This window comes from Emys orbicularis, chromosome 18 (genome assembly GCF_028017835.1).
Source record: "Emys orbicularis isolate rEmyOrb1 chromosome 18, rEmyOrb1.hap1, whole genome shotgun sequence".
Lineage (NCBI taxonomy): Eukaryota > Metazoa > Chordata > Testudines > Emydidae > Emys > Emys orbicularis.
Window position 1 is genome coordinate 16,929,533 of NC_088700.1, and position 20,938 is coordinate 16,950,470.

Here is a 20,938-nt window from a genome sequence, read left to right on the forward strand (position 1 = left end):
CTGCCCGTCCTTTAACGCGGCTGGGGAGCTTCTCCCGCTTGCGGCAGGTGACGTGCAGGAGGATTGCAGTGTCAGGAAGCAGGTGTAGCCCTAGCTGCTCCACCTGGACCTGGAGACCTCAGACTGGCAGACTTCATGGCCCTGGTGCAGCCATGCTACTAGCCTGGGCTACGCCGGCACCGGCTTCTTCTTCCCCTCCCCCCTTTGCAGTGAGGGAGCATAGAAGATGGACATTGCTGGCTCTTGGTGTCTAAGCAGCCTCTGTGCATCCACCACCAGCACCGTCTCATCAGCATGCCCTCTCCTTCCATGTGAGAACTTCTGCTTGGACAGCAACAACCCCTCTTCCCCCAGCCAGACGCAGGAACGAACAGGGCGGGATTTCCTTTGAGAGCTGGGATTGATGCACGGAGGCTGATGCACACACTGGCTTCTTCCCGGGCAGCAAGACAGGAGGGAGCGATTTGCAGCTTCATGCAGGCAGCCAGCTCCCAGAATAACCCAACAAGACAATGGCTGCTCAGTCTCTGGAGCGCCCTCCCTTACGCCTAGCAACAGAGGGGGCTGCCTGCTCCACAGTCAGGGTGTGGGGCAGGGACAGAGAGTGAAGGCTGCCGAAGGCCAAGGTGGATCCCAGAGGGATTTGGGAATCAGCAGGCAGTGTGTGTGTGTCAGGGGGCAAATAGCCTGGAGCGGGCACTGAGCCACAGTGATGCGGGTCGGTAGGTTGGGATGTTACTGGGATGGAGAGTGGGGGCAGGGTCGTTCCCTCGGGATGCTCTGCAAGATGTCAGTTTGTTTTGGGGAAGGGGAATGGGTTCACCAGCAGGCAAGGGGTTAATGGCGGGGAAAAAAGAGAGAGAGAGAGAGAGAGAGACCAAGCCAGTCTAAAGAGCTCCTGCTGCTACTGCTCATCCGCCAGGAAGTAGGACAGCTTCTCCGCCACTCCCTTTCCCATACGCTGGCCTGTGCAAGGAGGCAGTGCGGCCTTCCAGTCTCCTCATCTCATTCTCCTCCTGGAACGCGCCCCATCACCCCTCCCTCCTCCGCTACCATGATGCGGCCATCCCCTCCCAACCGCCTCCTCCCTCTGGGTGCCCAGAGTTCAGATCTCACTCTTCCCAGGCTCCGAGCAGAAGCAAAGTTCCCATGTGCCCTGCCCTGGAAGGGCCTCCGGTTTGGCTTGGTGAGTTGGACACGGGCTGCGTTTCTCCAGCAGCAGCGTCACTCCCTCCCTCCGTCCCGCGGAAGAGAGACTGTCCCACCGGCCGCAGCTGGAACCGAGCCCCGAATTGTACTTTCTGCTGAGGCCCTGGAAAAACCAACCACCCTTCTATGGAGACTTTGATTAATGCGCGCGTGCTCCTCCCTGCACCTGCTACATTTGCACACAGAGAAGCATGCCCCCCAAGGGAGCCTGTCTCTGCAGGCGGGGGTTCCATGCATGTGCGTGCAAATTCGAGGGAGAAGGAGCCTTCCCCTCCCTTCCCCCAACACTTTCTGCATCAGCAGCTGTTCCTGCCAATGGCGGAGCTTGGATCTGAGCTGCACATTCTCTTGCGCCTGTGCAGCCCATGCCAAAGAGAGGGGGAAGGCTGCTCTGAGAACCGCAGGAGAAGGCGTCTCAGAGGCGGAGGGGTGCAGGAGAACCCTCAGGGAAGCGGTAGATGCGTGCGGCATTGGCGGATGGTGGTCAGCTGAGTACATTATGTGCCAGAGAGTGACCATGTGGTACCATTGCACCGCAGCCCAGGCCTACGCCTCCTTTGTCTGTCTAGAGTCTCTGATGCTTGCCTTTGCTACAGGCCCCACTTACCCACCCACGGTCCTGCTAGGGGCCCTGTTTTTGTCTGTGGCAGGACACAGGTAATTAATTCCTTTTGTCTTCCATATCCACCCCCACCACAGCTTGCTCTCTGTCTTTTGCTGTCCATCTCTCTCTCAATTATTTCATATCACTTCCTATTTTCTTCTGTTCCATTCTTTCCCCCTTTCTCTCCCTCCTCCTTTTACATTTATTTTTAAACCTTTTTATCATCTGGTCTGCCCGCCCCTTTCTCCCCATTCCTTCCCTCTGCTCCTCTCTTTCTCTGCTCCTCCCCTCCTTGTGCTTCAGTCGCTTTCAGCAGATTATTCCTCCCCTTTAGCTCCTCAGCCTCTGCTGGTTGAGACAGCTCCCTACGTATTCAGAGCCAATCAGCCATGTAATTCACAGCTGCCAGCCATGAGCCCCCAGTAAGAACTCACCGTCGCTACTGTGGGAAACTGAGTCAGGTCTCTCCGTCCCAGTGTGGGGCGAGAGAGCCAAGATGTACACTGCATGGCAGCCTGGGTGCCCCAGACATGATTTCTACTGGGGAGAGCGCAGCGTCCCCATTGACAGAAAGAATTGGGGTTGAAATGATGCAGGCCCTCTGTTGTAAAGAAGTTGGCATCCTACAGGGTTAGGATTGCCGGTAGGAGAATGTGCAGTGGAAACTTTCACGATGCCCATGGGCTAACCTATTGAAATTAATCCTACCAAATTGTCACGGCCAGGGCATGGGTCGGTCAGGCTAGTGGGTAGGGCTGGAGTCAGAAACCAAGAACCAACGCCGAGGTCAGAAGCCAAGAATCAAAGCAAGGCAAAGGAGCAGGGTCTGTCATAGACCCAGATGGGGATCCACCTGGTTGCACAGACCACTTCTTGGTGTCCCCCCAGGCTTAAGTAGCACACCTGGAGCAATCAGGGCCCCCATGAGCACTGCCAGACAGGCCCTCTGTGGGGAGCACATTCGGTGGTACTTGGCTCCTCCGGGCTCACAGCCTGTTGGTCGCTGTTGGGCCAGAACTGTGGAGTGGTGACATGGATCCTGCTCAGTGTCCAGCAGACCTAGGTTCTAGCCCTCCTGCTCCTCACACAGAGAATTCCTACTCCTGTGGGAGCACCGCGTTCTCTCAGTCCTCTCCATGCACAGAGGTGGTGAGCTAGGGTCAGGCATTTTACTAGGAGATAAAGGACCAGACTGAGCTCTGGCTACCAAGTCCCTATCTCACTAGAGGAGTTCACCGTAGTATCTGAGCAGCTTACAGCTATTAATGGGTTTTACCCTACACTGCGGAGGTGCAGGGCAGATTTAGTGACTTACCTGAGGTCACACAGAGAGTTAGTGGCAGAGCCAGGAACTGAACACAGGTTCTCCTGAGTTCTAGTCTCCAGGCCCAGCTACCAGTGCCCTCCCCAGTCAGAGCTGAGTTATGTGCGCATACAGACGTGCACCATTCTTCTCCTGCCTGTCCCTCCCCCGCATTGGGTCTTTGCCCTGTTTTGGCTCTTTGAAAGTTTCTTTCCTGTTGAGGGGACAATTGTGAGCTACTTTACGCACCAAAGCAAGGATTTAAGAGGTTACCAGTTTCCCCCTGCACATGCTACCCCATATCATGGGTCAGTGCATGAAAGGGACAGCAGCTTTTAATGCAGCGTTACTCCCCATCCTGCAGGAATCGGCAGACGGGACCTGCAGTGGGAAGAGCCTTGACTCCTCCCTCCCTCGCCACGCACCAGTACTGATGGGGAAGCGATCTGTACCAAGCATAGAGCTGGCACGGATAACTCCCCCCACCCCAGAGTATGGGGAGACCAGGAGGAACCGGGTGATTCTCAAAATCCCACTGCAGTTCCTGGCCTGCTCCCAGGGCAGGGTAGCTATGTGCTGCCCCTTATGTGGGATAGGCTGTAAAATGACACTCTGGCTCTAAGTGATGATTTGCTGTAAGAGAGCAGAAGGGAAAGGTAATAAAACATTGACCGGCAAAGCATCAGGACTGGGGCTGGTCTCAGCCAGTTGCGGAGATGGAGATATTGATTGACCTTTAGCACAAACAACAAATGTCGGTGTCTAGGACTACCACTCAAACCCCAAGATGGCCGGCCTGGTGTGAATACTCAGCCCAGAGAGATAGACTTCACTGCAACAGCCATGCAACATGAATCACACACTAACTAGCCTCGTGTTTTCCTCCAAGCACAGGATCCACCGTTATTCCTCCAAAAACTCCCGTTTGCTGTCTCCTGTGGGAGTGGGTAATAGTCAATTGATGTAGCTAATGCTCTCCTGTGGTGTATCTGCAAGCAGATAATGAGTTCTTCACATTTATTTAGTAAATAACCTGTGGGTCGATTCTTTGCTAGTGAATATTTGAATTTTCCTGTGTGTTGCCAGGCTGCAACTGGTCCAAAAAGTCACATGCTGGACGGTATTTCTGCTTGCAGATTGGATGCACAAGCACTTCACGCGCCCGTGCTTGGGTCTGAGGATTCAAACTTTGCTTTCTGCAAATACTTGCACACGTGGATCTTCAAAATTCTCTTTCTGCAAACGTTTTCCCAGCTACTCAACTGCTCCAGTGTCCGTGGGACTCAGCGACAGGTCCAAGGAAATTCATTATAAAATTCAAACACCTATTCATGGCCTTCTGTGGCTATCTGTGCTGTGATGCATGGACTGTTAATGAAGGCTTCTGCAGTGAAAGGACTGCCTGTTCTCCACGGAGAACTCCAGCTCTACCAGTCAAATTGGTGCGACTCAACTGTCTTGAGTGGAGCGGGTGACTTCGTTGCCTCTTTTCAGTGTATAACTACTACCCAGCTTGGTTTCACGTGAGCTCCAGTCCTCTGATTCCTGCCTAAGTCGAGCCTGATGCGAATAGGCAGAGGCTATGACTAAGGCATGCATTGGGGGGCATCTTCTCACTAGAAGTCTCTGGGGACCATGTCAGTGTGTAGGCTAATCTGCTGTCTTTGTACTGCTTCAGTCTGCTCATGCACCGTAACACCACAGGCACTGTAATAGTGGGTTTGAACAATGGTCCATCTGTGCCAGGATCCTGTCTCTGACAACGATCAGTCAGAGTTTCGGAGGGAGGTGCAACATACTCTTTACTGTCAGTTTACTGAGTAACCTGAGGTTTCTCCCTCTCCTCCATCATGTATTGGTCAGTTCAGCTTGTGCACTGAAGCACAAAGGTTTCTGTCCATCGTACATCTTTGTTCTGTCTTATGGAAAAGCTCCCTCTCCCCGTGACCCTTGGCACAGAATGCAATCAAGTGAACACAGCAGCCGTCGAACAGCCCCACAGGAAGAGACATGTAACAACAGCGTTTTCTCAGACAGGCTCCAATGCCAAGGAAAGGAATCACTCCACCCTGCCTTTGGGAGGGTGCGGTTTAGATGTCTGCCATGGTCATTTGGTCTCCTGGTCATTAGCCCCTGCTATTCCACCAATGTATTCCTACCCTGCACTGGCCTCGCATCCACCTCTTGGGTCGGGCAAGGTGATTCTCATTGCACCTGGAGTTTCCCTGGCACTGCTCTCCAACTTTGAGCTGGGGGAACATCCATCTCCTGCAACGACCGGGCAGGGGGAATTCCTCCAGCTCTGAGCGCAGCAAAGCCTGTAATAGTATCATTCTCACCTTTCTGCTTCTTTGACTTCTCAGCTCTCTGCAGCTGTGTGATTGACTAGCAGCCCTGCTCCTGATAATCACCCAGAGGCACAGGCTGAGAAAGAGAGAGACATCAGGTTTGCGTACTCTGTAAACCTCCAAGTCCCCTGGAAGAGGCGGTTGGAAAACGAGCCAGCCCGCTAACCCAGAGAGGCAGCGGGAAGAGAATGGAGCTTATGCTTCCCCCACACACACTCTGAACATCACAGTATTGAGACCTAGAAGATTCAGTGCATGCATAGAATGCTGGTTACCTGCAGGAATCCACCTTCTGCACCGATAGCCAGCCAAGGGATCCTGGTTTGAGGGGGTCAGACCTGACTGGCTGGGATCTTCCTCTTTCAAGAGATTATTTTCCTTTGCATTGCACTTTCCCCCATCAACCAAACCAAAAAAACAAAAAAAGCTCTCCCAGAGCAGCCCAGCCAGCTGCAGAAACGCTTAGAGGGTTGCGGGGGAAGGGGAGCAAGGGGAGATTAATCTCGTCTCCTGCGGGAGATGGATTCAAAGCTCTGTTTGTATGGAAGGAGACAAATGAACTTCTAGTTAGAATTTTAGGAGACCTCTGGGGCCTTTATTTAATTTTAAACGTGAGTAATTTCAGCGTCCATCTCGAGCCGTGTCGCCCTCGCAGCAAAGAGCAGGCAGGGCTTGCCGCGTGACTGGAGCTGCCAGGGTGCATGGTCAAAAACACCCGCGGCAGTCTAGGTACCGTCACCTCCCACATGGCCTCGGTAAGAGGAGAGGCCAGGCTCCCTTCGCACCCTTGTTCTTCCTCAGCTGAAGGAACTGCCCAGCGTCCACTGAGCAATACTGACCTCGGTGGACTCTATGGGGACGTTTCTTTATCTCCCCTACCCCACGTGGAGACCTCTCACTCCACAGCATGTGAGAGAAAAAGTGACAGATCCTCCTGCCTGCACCGTACCACTGTGAGTGTGTGTGTGGGGGGGGAGGTTTCTTTAGATGGTAGCACAATTCTTCATTACTACCTGTGGTCTGATGCCACTGGCTGCACTTTGCATTCTCTTGTTGCCAGTGTGCATCCAGCTCCCCTCCCCGTGTCTCTGTGTGGATCTGGCCACCCCTGAAAAGGCCAACACTTGACACTTCCCAGTATGCCAGAGGCCTTAAATGATGGCCTTGTTTGTGGCCCCCCCCAGCATCTGACCAAAGGCGCTCTCCTGGTAGTGCTAGAGAGGCCTTTATCTACGCTTATTACCTTCTCTCCCCTTACACAGGCTTGAAAGTATTGGTATGGTCAATATATATTTTAAAGGAGGGGACAACACCCACCTGCTTCTCTGAACAAACAGGGCTGCGCTGGGAACTTGATCAGCAAATGTGCACTGAGGTTTGTCCCCTGAGAGCCGGTCCATCCTCTTCATCAATGCTTCACCCACCCATCCTCGGCGGCTGTAGGAGTCTGCCCATCAGTGCCGCCTGTCTGGGAAATGCTCTGGCTTGCGGAGTCCTCGCAATGCTGTGGCTGGAGGTGATGGGTCGCAAAGGGAACTGCAAACAGCCCCACCGATGAAACCAACTCTGCCGGAATCCCCAAAGGCAGCTTGCTGCCCACCTCCCTTTCCCCCTCTTCTCTCTCTCACTCTCAGTTGCTGCACAAAGCAGATGGGATAAGCAGGAGGAGATTCAGACACGTATTGGCCATCTGTCCTTCTTAAATTTGGCCAAGTAAACAGCCAAGAGCCAAGCAGAAAAATCCAACTGGGAAGGCTCTCATTGGCTCTTCCCTGCATTCCTGTTAGCATGTGCCACTCCGATGGTACCCCAGCCTGAGCATTCCAGCCAGCCAGGCTCGGCCATGGGGCCTCCGTGCCGGAAGAGAAGGCGCTCCAGTCAGCACGTGAGAGCAGGCCCATGGTCTCGGCTGAGGGAGGCACAGCTTCAGGACTGAGGAAGCGCGCGGTGTTTGCATTGAGTCTGACCCACAGTGGCAGCCTGGAGTTATCCCCAACTAAGAAACCCCCCTCAGAGACCACAGGGTTGTCTTCGTTTGATTGGCTGCGCTGCCTGAAAGGTTGTGGCCCGTTGATGAAAATGAGGCCATGAAAGGAAAGAGGGAGGGAAACCCCTTCTTCACACGCTCCACTCCCCCATCCTTCCAAACCTGTTTCGGGTGCTGGGCTGGGAGGGGGACTGTAATTAAAAGTAACGCAACCCCACAAGACGTCTCAACTCTGTGGCTGCGTTTGCGCTAAGTTTTCTCGTAGCAGTTCCCCGCGCCTCTGCAACATGGGGGCGCTAGTCCAGACAAAGAGCCAGTGTTGTAAACCTGCTCTGAGTAGGTCCAGACGACACAGCGGTAAAAGCAATGGCAGCCCGTCTAACCTGCCACTCCCAAGCCCTGTCGTTTTGCAGTGTGGGCGCAGCTCCAGTGGCAGACCGGAGTCAGAAATTCTGCGCGGTGCAGTAGGGATATGTTAGTACAGGTGTGAGACCTGAGTCCAGCAACTGTAAACCCAGGTTTACAATGCAGTGTGGATGCTCAAGCGCTGGCTTGGAAACACATGAGACCACAAGCCCAGGTCCTGCAGACCTGGGTTTGCAATCTAGTATGGACATAGCTGTCCTACAGTAGCACTTAGGGTAATAATAATTAATAGGCATTTGAGAATGGGGTTCCAACGGGGCTTTGGCTCTGATACCTGCCTTTAAGCTGATATCACTATCACACATCCATGCCCAACTATTCCCCACGGGTGGAGGGGGGAACCCATTCTATTTGATTCTGTTTGGGTTTTCACGCTGCACTCGCCTGCATGGTGTTTGAGCACCTGGGCAATACATTTACTTTCCACCACTGATGGTTGAACCCCCTGTGACAGGGTGGCCTGCCCCTTTAAGGACCAGGAATCCGGGGGGCAGTCAGCCCAGTTCACTTAGCCCCACCCTGCTGCCACCTGCTCTGGATGTGGGGCCTATGAGGAGGAAAGCCCAGTGGGGATAACTGGCTGGGGAGGAAAGAAGAGGAGCTGTCTGCAGAGGTAGGCTGGGAGAAGAGCAGACAGATTTCTCCTGCCGGGGGGTCGTGAAGCCTGGGTGAGGGCCAGGAGCTGTTTGAGGACTTTGGCTGGCCAGGTCCCATGGTAGGAGGAGGTGGGATTGTTGGGGTAACCAGAGCCCAGGTACCTGTTGGTGGATGTGAAGACTGCATTGCAACTGGGACCTACCAGTAAGGAAGGGGGCTGGATATTGAGCCCAGCTAGGTCGAAGATTCCTTTTTTTGTTGTTGTTGTTTTTTTTTGGGGGGGGGGGGTTGGAAGTTTGTCTAAAGGATGCTGTTACCATGGAAAGGTGGATTTGCTGGAAGATCAAGTCAGCTCTATGCCGGGAGTAGGCTTAAGATCATTGTGGGGAAACTGAAGCGGACGTGCCGCAGCGCCAGGTCTCACTGTGAGAGGGTGCGCCAGGACAGCGCTCCAAACAGCTGCTGTGCCAGAGCTCCTGCCGGGGAAACTGGGAGATTGAAAGGAGCTGTAAGAAACCCCGTAACAGTGTGATCCAGAGGCCCAGGTGGATAACATGAGCCAAGGTGCTTTGTCATCACGGAGAGGTAGCACTTGTTTCCAGCAGGGATTTGCTTTGTAACATGCTGTTCAGGCGTAGCAATTTGCAAAGCAAGAATCCCCGAGGAAAGTGTGCTCCGCAGGCTGAATGTGAGTGAAGTGCACATCTATGTTTGCTGGGGAAAACCCTGGGAACACTGGTAGTGTAGCATCTCCCCAGATCCACAAGCACACATCTTGGGAGGCTCTGGGGCAGAGAAGAAGCAGGAAGTGATGGCAGGTGGGAGAGGATAGAAGGGTTTGTTGACAGTCAACTATCCAAGCACCTGCAGATCAGCTTGGGAAGGTCTCTTTGAGGCTCACAAGCCAGTGTAGATATGGCCAGCTTGGCCAAACCATCCCTTTCCATCTCTGATTTCCACGAGTTAATCACTCTTGCTGATGACATCTCAGTTTGCCCCGGAGGCAGAGCAAACCTGGACCTGGGGAAGCCAGAGCCATGGACTGAGAAAATGAATCGGGATGCAGTAGTGCTGAGAGCCTCAGCGAATGCAGGGAGGAAAACAATCAAAGTGGAGGGAGAGCATGTCAAATGTGGATTTACTCAGAGCACTTTCTGACCTGCAGCTGGCCAGGAGGCACTGCATACAAGGTTGTGATATTTTGCTCTTATCCTTTGAAGTCTGTTCAAGCAGACAGACATTTGTGCCCCTTCCCATTGGTCACATTTTTCAGGGCTGTGGTATCCCAGAGCTGTTTGTTTTAGGGGAGGGGAGGAAAAATCTGTACGTGTGATCGGCAGCAATGCCCGGGAAACTGGCATTCACAGGGCCTTGGTTCCAACACTGCAGCTCTCGCCAGCTTCTCCAAGGGTCCTTGTCCCTCCAGACTGCGCAGAAGTGGAAGGCCAGGCAGGCTTCGGAAAGAAAAGAAAACATGCTGTGCACGCAGATAACTCCCCCAAAGCAGAGTCTGAAAACATGGAAGGTCGGTGCCAGCAATTTATTTTTCCATGGACAAAGTTACAAGGGAGCCAGAGCAACTGGGGACAACGTTGTTATTGAGTGAGGAGGGGAGGTTAGATCTGTTAATTGGCATTCGTCATTCTTGCATTAATACGCTGTGCAAAGTTTAGCCACTTGGGCCTCTTCCTGATATGGATCTCGTCCACATCCGGCATGCATTAGTGAGACAAGAGAATAGCCCCGTTCTGATCTGCCCTATTGTGCTATAATAGGGAGCTTTGTATTCTAGGTGTGAAAGCAAAGCTGACTCGCCGGGACGGGACTGTCGCTGCAGTATGAATGTTGTCTGATGCTGCCAGGTTTTCCAGTTTCCTCTGCTGCTCCCTCGGTTCCCATCAATAACAGAAGCTAGTGCATTGCCCATCCTGGATCCTTTCCAGCACCCTGAGCTCTCTGGCAAAATGTTGATGTCCCTCCACAGGATGAACTGCAGAAGATACTGCTCCCCAGGGAGAAGCAGCTGGAGCAGAGGAGGGTGTGAGCACTAGAAGATGTGGTCGCCTGCCAACAACAGTAGGGAAATTTCACCTTCCTTTGCGCTGAACCTGGAACAGACTTGCAGACACAAACTCCATAATCCTGGAAAGAGTCCCTGGTCTGGGAAGGCCTTCATTTTTATCTCCTCTCTTAGATGTTGTAACTTCTATGGAGTAGCATTGAAGCCCATTGAACCAGGCTGCTGGGTTTGAAATGCACTGCAACCAAGGTCTGACCTGAGATTCCAGTTCGGTCTAGCTAGGTGCAGAACCTTAGCTCTCCGATGAATGAAATCCTTGCCCAGGGCATTATTTGTATTGCTGTAGTGCCTAGGAGCCCTTGTCATGGATCAGCATCCCATTGTGTTAGGTGCTGTAAGAACGTGTAGCATTTATCTGCATGGGATTTGCCCTGTGATCATGATAAAGGTATGAAGAGGCTGCTGTATCTCAAGGGCTCTTCTTGCTCCACTCCTCACAGCCGTAGCGGCGTTTGACAAGGAAGATCATGTGGTTAATGGACCCCAATGTCAAGGTAGTGGTACAAAAAGGCAGGATGTTAGTCTTGGCTGTGTGACTAACTGCCACCAGAGATCAAGCTGATCCCATGTCTTGGATGGCCTTGGTTCTTCTTTCCAGAGGGATGTGATGTTACTTTGGAACTCGTGTAGCGTTGCCTAGATATACCTGTTATTGATGCCTTGGAAATGCATGGAGACCATGTAGCCAAGTCACAGGGTGCACCTCGGAGACCAGAGAGTAACAGGTGGGGCCTAGAGGCAGTCAGACTACGCAGTACAGACAACACATGCATGATGCACAAGAGGGAAAGCAGCTTTGAATGCCAGCCCATTGAATGGAGGGTCACAGTGGAAAGTCTGCTATCCCATATAGGATGATGGAGGCATAAGAAAGATCAGACCTGTATCTACCTGTAGGGAAGTGAGACTCACCGGTGCGGTGCCTCCTGCTGGTTATCCTGGGAATTAGCTCTTGTCCAGCCCGGAGCGCCCTCTGCAAGCCGGTGTCTCGCCTGCCGCTGGCCCCCATGTCCCTCCTGGACCCCGGGGCCCCTTTTCCTCTGGGTTCTGCCCCCAGCAGTAACCCACAGTCTGGGTCTCCCCTCCCAGGGGAACCCCCAACACTCTATCCCCACCTTGCCTCAGTGGCTACTGCCAGTCACCATCTAGCCCTCGCTCACTGGGGCAGACTGCAGTCTGTCATGGCCACTCATCACTGGCAAGGAGGTTGGTCCAGTTGCCTCTGCCTAACCCGGGCTGCACCTCTGCAACCCCAGTACCTGTGTAGGCCTTCACCTAGGCCTCAGCCTGGGGGTTTACCAGGCTGGAGCTCCCCAGCGCCCTTGCCCTATTCCCCAGCACTGCTCAAGTTTCAGGTACCGTATGTTCCCCGGCAGCTAAGCCCTCTCCCTCCAGGGCTGGAGAGAGACTCCTCCAGCTTCTGGCCCACAGCCCTCTTATCAGGGCCAGCTGGGCCCTAATTGAGCTGGTAACAGCTGTGGCTGCTACTCCAATCAGCCTAGCTTGGCTGTTTTAACCCCTGTTCTCCAGGAGTGGGGCAGCCACCCCACTACATTACCTCTTTTGGGGTGATCCACAATGGCCTAATAGATGGGTGCTCCTTTCTCAATGCCCTTTGCAATGAGCTGCAAGAGGATAATTCTTTTCAGCATCTTGTTCAGTTTCACCATCATGAGAGTATGCAGTCAATTTATATTTAGGCAAAATGGATAGATGGACATAAAGAGAGGAACCCCATGACTTTCTTTTAGCGTCACAGGCACTCCGATGTAATAAAGGATTGTTATCCCAATTTTACAGGTGGGAAAACTGAGGCACGGGGAGGTGAAGCAAGTTGGCCAAGGTATCCCAAGGCACAAGCAGCAGAATTGAGAATAGAACCCCAGGAGTGTAGCGCCCTGCTCTCAGATGCAGAAAAGACTCCATGATTGCATACATCGTTCAGTAAGAAGCTCCTCTTGGTTTTGAGAGACACGCTGATTTCGAGTCCTATACCCATTCCTCCTGGCAAAGGGGCTGTTCCAGTACCATTTGAAGGAGATGTGGAAGAAAACACAGTCTTCACTCTTAGGTTGTTTGCAACATGTCAGAGACAGTTTATTTTCCTTAAACTTGCAAGGGGAGAGTACACTCGGACAGGGGTTTCCCCGTCCCAGGCAGGTCTCCGTTAGATAAACAATTAGGGCAAGCATTTATACCTTTTGTTACAGACAATAATGATCAACAACCGCATCTTGTTTATACATATTCCTTCTGATATCTTACTTTTCTCAGCAATTCCTGCTACAATCTGTATTCCATTCTTATCTAACACAAGGTCGAAAAACAGTATCTCTTACAGTTTTTTTCCCCACTTGCTTTCCACTTGCCCAGGCCCTGCCTTGAAATCTCGCGTTATTAGAGCTAGTGTTAGCCTGACTCTTGCTCTATTCCTAGAAACTAAGATATCTGTGTTTAAATCCCCTTTATGCCTTTTCTCTACTTCCACAGAGACCATGGAGTAACAAGAAAAAGGTGAAACTCTCATTTGTTATTGCTGAGGTTGGTCTAGCCAAGAAGTCAGTCACTGGGGGAATACCAGGGGCGGCTCTATGGTTTTTGCCACCCCAAGCACGGCAGTCAGGCGGCTTTCGGCGGGACCACGCGGATTCAGCGGCATGCCTGCGGGAGGTCCGCCGGTGCCACGCCTTCAGCGTCCCCGCCGCCGAATTACCGCCGAAGCCGCAGGACTAGCGGACCTCCCGCAGGCATGCCGCCGAAGACAGCCTGACAGCCGCCCTCACAGCAACCGGCAGGCTGCCCCCCGCTGCGCTGGTGCCTAGAGCCGCCCCTGGGGAATACAGAGATTAAGGTTTGAGAGACTTACCTGGGAAACCAATGCAAGACACAAAATGTACCAGAATAGCCAATTTCTATCGTAATAATCCATCCAAACAGTCTATAGCAAGATTCCCTCAAAGAAATCCACTTCCGCATTCAACCTGCCTGCATTTTTTCCCTTATACATATTTTCCGCTTTGTAATTCTTCCTGAAAATGAGGCATGCACTAACCACAAAAGTTCTTTGATCCAAAGAATAAGTAAGGCCAGATTTCCAAGTCCTCAGCAACTCCAGTTGAGGCTACATTTTCAGACATGCTCAGCACCCAACATGCACCCAACCCTCTGAGCTCTTTGGAAATCCTGAGCCCCATGGTGGGTGCTGAGTCCTCATGAAAAGGGTGGCCTGAAAGCTCGGGCACTTGAAGTAGATTCTCCCTCCCCATTATCCAGCAACTGTTCCTCAGTCAGTCCTGGTGGTGGAACTTCCTTTGTGTTCAAGGTCCTGGGAGCTGGACTGGGGCCCGCAGGTCATTTCCCAGCGACCACCAAAAAGCTGTCTGACAGGAAGGACTTTCCATCACTCCCTTTCTCACCCAGTTTTGAACTGTCGGCAGACAGTTAAAATGTTTCTGTATTCAATTGCTGAGCCTCTGAACCATGAAAACTAAGCAAGCCCTGTGTTCCCCGTGGCACAAACAATAAGAGAAGACCCATCTGCACTCACGTCAAGGATAGATGGGGTACGTGGGTCATTCATTTTCCTAATATTTGTTAAGCATAGACTCAACGTATGGCAAGATGGGGCTTTATGGCCCTTTATGTCTTGTTCACGTCAAAACAAACAAAGTAGCCGTCCTGTGGGGGGAACCATCAATCCATTATATGGGTCTGTGTGGGTGTGGGGTGTCAGTCTTATTATGCCTTTAAGAGCAAATTTGATGCTGTTGCAGTGATTCATAACGCCATATATCTAATGGCATGACTTCTCATCTCGAAAATAAAACTTCTGAGCCAGGTTCTCCTCTCATAAATCTCCCTCTGGCACTGAAGGATATAAACCAAGTGGCCTGACTCACAGGGAAGCAATACAATTTGGATACTTTAAAATGCAGGAGAAATTTGCCTGAGGACTCAGCGCAGGGTCAGGGTGCTGGGGAGTGGTTAGCTCCCGCAGGACGAGCAGCCTGTGCAGTGCATTGTGGGAAGGGAGTTACCCTGCCAACATGGAGGGCCCAACCCTGTGAGGTGCTCAGCACCCTCAATTCCCATTGACTTGCCATTGCTCAGATCTTTGCCAGGATTGGGCCCCAAATCAGCACATCCAGGATTAACTTTATGGTGCCATGGGCCTCCCTTGCCAGTGTCCTAAGACGATGGTGTCAAGGAGAGAGAAGCGTTAACTTTGAGGGAGGGGGAAGAATTACCTCTCAGTCACAGACACCAAAGCAATGAGGTAGCTGTGTCAAGGACCAGAAAGGGCAGAAAGGGGGGAGGGATAGCTTAGTGGTTTGACCATTGGCCTGCTAAATCCAGGGTTGTGAGTTCACAACCTTGAATCCTTGAGGGGGCCATTTAGGGATCTGGGGCAAAAATCTGTCTGGGGATTGGTCCTGCTTTGAGCAGGGGTTTGGACTAGATCACCTCCTGAGGTCCCTTCCAACCCTGATATTCTATGACTCCTGGGGGATTAACCCCCAGTCAGATACCCCAATGCCAAGACGGGGAGCAGAGAGTCTTCAGTCACCCAGGGTCGGGGCTGGATTAAAGGTATTTTGGGCCTGAGCACAGCTATGTTTGAGGATACACTCAATAATCAAAGACTGATATATGGCAGATCTCTCCCCCTTCAGATGTGTCCCACCATTGCCGTCTGCAAGCAGTCCTTTTTCCCCTGAGGGTCACTCTCGCAGTTTCACCATTGTCTGTGTAAGCGGGCCCTGTGCAGCATCCCTTCCTTCTTTCCTATACTCAGGAGAGAGAGAAAGCAAGTAGGCAGCCGGGTTACGGTGGCAGCCCAGCTTGCCGGGTAGCAGATAGCCCTTGAGCATTACCGCTCTCTGAGACCAAGCCCCTCCAAGAACCAGATAGCACCCCCAAAAGACACACTCGTACCCAATGAGCCAGGTGGGTCCCACTCATCAAATACTACGTCCCTACAGGGCAGCAGAGAATTCCTGAAGGTTACAGGGGGGGTCCCACAGAAGGAAATATTGGACTCCTACAGGCTACAGCAGAATCAGCTGGGCACCCCACTTTACAGCAGGGGTGCCCCAGGGCAGTGCAGAGCCCTGAATGTTGTGGCAATGTCCCTTGAAGGCATCAGGGAACCCCTGAAGGTTACAGTGGGGACTTTAAGGTAGACATGCAGCCCCTGAGGGGCAAGGTGGTGGCCCCAAAGGGAATCTGGAGCCCCTGGATTGTATTGTCGTGCCCTGGAAGGGTAATGCAGCTTCCTGCAGGATCCTGCTGGAGCCCTGCTTCAGGAACCGCGTTGACCTTTGTTGCGCCCATCCTGTTTTTCCGAAGCACCTGACCTCTTCCCTGCCTCTGATCCCCCCTCCCTCCTCCGCGCACATGCTCCCCGGCGCACACACTCACTAGAAACCCTGATTAAAAACAAGCAAAGCACAGCCCCGCTGAAGCCTGGCCTCTCCTGGCTGGGTTTGACGTCAGCCGGCTGCTCCTCCATAAACAAATGTCAGGGAAATTGAATAGAGGCTGCTGTCAGGGCCGGGGGCCCATTGTTTCTCGGTGTAACTCTGTTACTGCACGTAGGTGCTCTCGGCCTAATGAGTGGAATTGAAGGACGCATCGATGGGCTAACCTCGTTTGTGTAAAGGTCGACACAAGGCAGATCAGGGCTCTGTACCTGCAGGATCGAATTAAAGTGTATCGGGTCGGGAGGGGGGAGGGGGAAGCACGTACTTCCCGTAAACAACAAAAGAAATTAACTCTTGGATGGGGCTAAAGGGCACGGCCATGGTGGGTGAGATTTCTTCACTAGGTAGCCAGGGTATCCAGCAATGATAGAGAGCCTAGGTGGGGAAAAGAGCTGCAAAAGCGCTGACCTCTGACTCAATGGAAGCCTAGCGCATGCGTGCTAGTGAAATACCACTGACCATGCACCCCCTGCTGCACCGTCCTCGGGGGCAGCGCAGGGGCACGGTGACATGCCACAGCAGACGCAGACGGAGGATGTACGGGCACGTTGTGATGGTGCCAGGCGTGCGCTGCACGAGTAGTGTGTATGGGGATAGTGCAAGGGGGCGGCAGCATTTGGGGTTGGGGTTGTGAGGCTTTCGGATGACGGTGTGACAGCAGCCTGGGTGTGTGTTCGTATAGGTTGGCAGAGACAGAGCAAGGGCTGTAGATGTGAAGAGTAACAGTATGAGAACAGGACAGGTAATATGATGGCAGTTCAGTGGTGGTGGCAGGAGGGTGGGGTGGGGTGCAGGGATGGTAGGGGGCGGTGTGGAGGTGGTAGGGGCAGTGTGCTGTGGTGGTAGGGGGCGATATGGGGTGCGGGCGTGGCAGGAGGGCAGTGTGGGGTGTGGGAGTGGTAGGGGGCAGTGTGGGCTGCGGGAGTGGTGGGGGCAGTGTGGGGTGGTAGGGGGAAGTGTGAGGTGTGGGGGTGGCAGGAGGGCAGTGTGGGCTGTGGGGGTGGCAGGAGGGCAGTGGGGTGTGTGGCTGACAGGAGGGCAGTGTGGAGTTTGGGGGTGGCAGGAGGGCAGTGTGGGCTGTGGGGGTGGCAGGAGGCAGTGTGGGCTGCGCGGGTAGCAGGAAGGCAGTGTGCAGTGCATAGGGTTGCCAACTTTCTAATCGCAAAAAACCAAACACCCCTGCCCTGCCCCTTCCCTGAGGCCCTGCCCCCACTCACTCCCTGCGGCACTCGCTCCCCCCCACCCTCACTCACTTTCACTGGGCTGGGACAGGGGGTGTGGACTCTGGCTGGGGGTGTGGGCTCTTGGGTGGGGCCAGGGATGAGCAGTTTGGGGTGCAGGAGGGGGCTCAGGGTTGGGGCAGGGGGTTGGGGTGTGGGAGGGGGTGCGGGCTGCGGGCACTAGTCAGGCGGCGCTTACTCAGGCGGCTCCCGGTCAGCGGCGCTGCGGGGCTAAGGCAGGCTCCCTCGCTGCCAGCTCTAGCTCCGTGGGGCTCCTGGCGGGGGGGCTCTGCGTGCCGCCCATGCCTGCAGCCGCCACCGTCGCAGCTTCCATTGCTCGCGGCTCCCAGCCAAAGGGAGCTGCAGGGGCTGAGCTGAGGGGCGGGGGCAGAGTGCGGAGCTTCCCTATTGCCCGTCCACCTAGGGGCCGCAGAGACATGCCGGCCGCTTCCGGGAGCTGCGCGGAGCCAGGTACGAAGTCTGCCTTAGCCCTGCTGCGCCGCCGACCGGACTTTTAACAGCCCGGTCAACAGTGCTGACCGGAGCCACCAGGACCCTTTTCGACCGGGTATTCCGGTCTATAACCGGGTGCCGGGCAACCCTAGCGGTGCGGGGGTGGCAGGTGGGCAGTGTGCAGTGCTGGGGTGGTAGGGGCAGTGCGGGGTGCAGGGTGGCAGGAGGGCAGTGTAGCCACACAGTGACAGTATGAGAGGAGATACATTGCTTGGCAGACCTTGCTTTGGGCCCAGGTGACTTTCCTGGGCAGCCTGACACAGCTGTCTGCATGCTCCCACCCCGTGGGCGCTGGCAGATGTTGAGCTCGGAGAGCGCTGGAAGCTATTTCCTCTTGAGTGGCTCAGGTGTTTTCTCTCTCTTCGGCTCCACCTGGTGCTCCGCTCCCTGACGCTCTGCACATGGCCCCGCTCACTCCAGCAAGCTCACTGAGTCTCTCCTGTTGGCTGGAGATGTGAGGGGAGCCCGCACCCATGCGGGCCAGAAGGGAGCTGTAAACAGCAGGACACATAACATGGAGCAGGGGGAGCAGTTCAAAGGCCAAGGATGATCTAAGGTCTTTCCTTCCCCCTTCTTGGCCTGGCTGGAGAGTACTCTCAGCTCCATGCCCTTCGAATCCTCTTGGAAATCCAGCCTGCTCTCTCTCTCAGGCTCCCTCATGCTTTTCTAAAATCCATGTGTCAGTTTCTCCTCTTCTTTCGAAACCATCAGGAAATCCCATCCGAGCTGTGGCCCCATTCAGAAAGAATCATCCCGGGCAGCCACCTATGGCATCGTACCTAAGTCAGCAGTACAGCCTCCCACATCCCCCGGTTATGGAGTAGGGCTGATGTATTTTTGCCTACGTATTTTTCCTTTCCATGAATTCCTCGTCACATTAGTTATAGCAGACCCTCTGGGTAATGCAGAGGTTGAGAGATTATCGTCTGGTTGCAACATGGGACAATTCATTCTCATGCATCTGATCTGTCTGTCTGTTCTAGACATTCTCTAATTGCCTAAAAATACCCTTTCCGCTTTTAGGCTTTCACTTAGGATCTAAATAATAATGATGTATTTTCTCTTTCTTTTGCTCTCTTTCTCATCCTCCCCCACCCCCCACCCTTTTTTTTTTTAATGGGAACATTTAATAAATGTCTGGAAGCAGAAATATTGCAGACTCGGGTGACTCAAGGCGCCTTGTTATAAAGGTGGTTGCGTGTTTGGGGAAATTGACTAAATCCCAAACAATAGAGTGTGACGTATGGCTCTATTTATACCCTTTCTTTTTATAAATGGTTCGAGGAAGGCGTTTTTACTACAGTGTTGTGTTAAATACCAAATCTGCTGAAGCCATCCCTGTCCTCCCCAAGGGGTGATTTCAGTCTTTAAGGTGTAACCCTTAAAATTAGTCGTATCATGTGGGCCAGGCAACTGCGGTCTGGCACTCTCGGAGATTTGAAGGGGGTGAAATAGTGCTGCTTTAAGTACTGGGGTTTTGTCAAATAAGAGCTGGCTGGGGTGGGAAAGCCAGCAGGGCTGTTAGATATATAGAGGACCCTCCTCAGTAGTTTGGGGGCCAAAAAGTAGGGCTTCTAATACACTGGAAAAGGAGTTGCAAAAGCTAATAGAAGTAGATTTTAAAAAATAATTACAGTGAAGTCAGGGTTTCATTATTGTAGTATCTCTTAGAGACCTCAACTGAGGTTGGAGCGCAAGGGTGCTAGGTGCTGTACGTTCACATAGGGGGAGACAGCCCCTGCTCCAAAGAGCTAACGGTCTAAGTAGACAAGACCGACAAAGGATGGGAGGGGCAACAGAGGTGAAGCAATTTAAGGTTACACAGCAGGTGGGAGGGACTCCTGGCTCTCCAACCCATGTTTCCTGAGACCCAGTCACAGATCTGAACCACTAGACCAGGGTGCTGGTTTTGTTTTAAGCATTCCCCTGTGGTATTAGCAACTCCGCTCCAACAGCCTGGGGCTAGTGCATGAGAACCAGGCAGTGAAACTGACCCGCTTTGTCTCTCTGTCCTAAGCTGAGTGAACAGCAAAAAGTAAACAATCATCAGGCATAGATTCAAAGGAAGTTAGATTTTTTTTTAATGATTTCACCTTTACTAATCTAGGGCCGATCCTGCAGTCTGATCCATGAGGCTCATATTGTAGTACCTGTCCTCTGAGGCAGTAGGAACTGCAGTGAGGCGTTCTTGTCATGCTAATGACTGTGCAGAGGTATTAATAATTTCCATCAGATGCACCCCCTAAAGTGCTTTTACAAACTCTTCTGTTTGTACTGACTAGGGTACCTAGTCCTGCAATCCTTACTCTTGTGAGTAATCCTTACTCAAGCAAGTAGCACCACTCACTTCAGTGGTGAGTTGGACTGCTCATACGAGTCAGGAGTGTGTGAGGACAGCATGCATGATGGCCCCTGGGTGCTTTTTATTCAAGAGTCACTCGACTCACCTCTGAAATGCAGTCAATTCTGGGGTGGAGCATAAGGGAAATTAAAAGATGGAAGTAAAGAACAGTAGTACATCCTGCTGAAATTTCAGGTAGCATTAAGGGAGCCCAGATTTGTTGGAATTAGGTTTATCCCTGTCCTTCTGCAATAAAGTCCCGGGGGACCACATGGGCCCTTTTACATCTCAAAAGACTCCCTTTGAGGTCGGCGCTGTACAGACACATAAAGAGAGACAGGCCCTGCTGGGAGAAGCGGACGGTCTAAACAATCAAGACAAAATCATTATCCCCCTTGTACCGATGGGGGAACTGAAGCACAGAGAGATTAAATGACTTTCCCAAGGACACACAGGAAGTTGGTGGCAGAGCTGGGAATTAAACCCAGGTCTCCTGAGTCCCATCGCATCCATGAGCCCCTCCTTCATCCTTTCCAGATCTAGTGACATTGCCGTTGGTAATAGGGGCAGGGCAAGGACTAGCTGATTTCCCTGAGCTTTAAGCGTTTACATGTTTGTTTCTTTTTAATAAAACTTTCTAGGCCTTCAGGGGAGCCCTGATGAGCTCGTACTGGTGCTCAGGGAAAGGAGACGTTATCGAGGATTGGTGCAGATGTGACCTCAATGCCTTCGACGAGAATGGACTCCCAAACTGCAGTCCTCTCCCTCAGCCTGTGTATGTATCTCTTGGTGAATGGCTTCTATGTTGTGGTGTGGTCAGCACATAC

At 52.9% G+C, this 20,938-nt stretch overlaps 1 protein-coding gene across 1 annotated transcript in view; it reads left to right on the plus strand.

Moving 5' to 3' along the window:
* The window catches only part of ASTN2 (astrotactin 2), a 551,498-nt gene that overhangs the window by 363,570 nt on the left and 166,990 nt on the right, over positions 1-20,938 (plus strand). Inside the window, exon 17 of the mRNA XM_065418613.1 lies at positions 20,753-20,886. Within this exon, the coding sequence (XP_065274685.1) occupies positions 20,753-20,886 (134 nt within the window). The remainder of the gene's footprint in view (positions 1-20,752; positions 20,887-20,938) is intronic.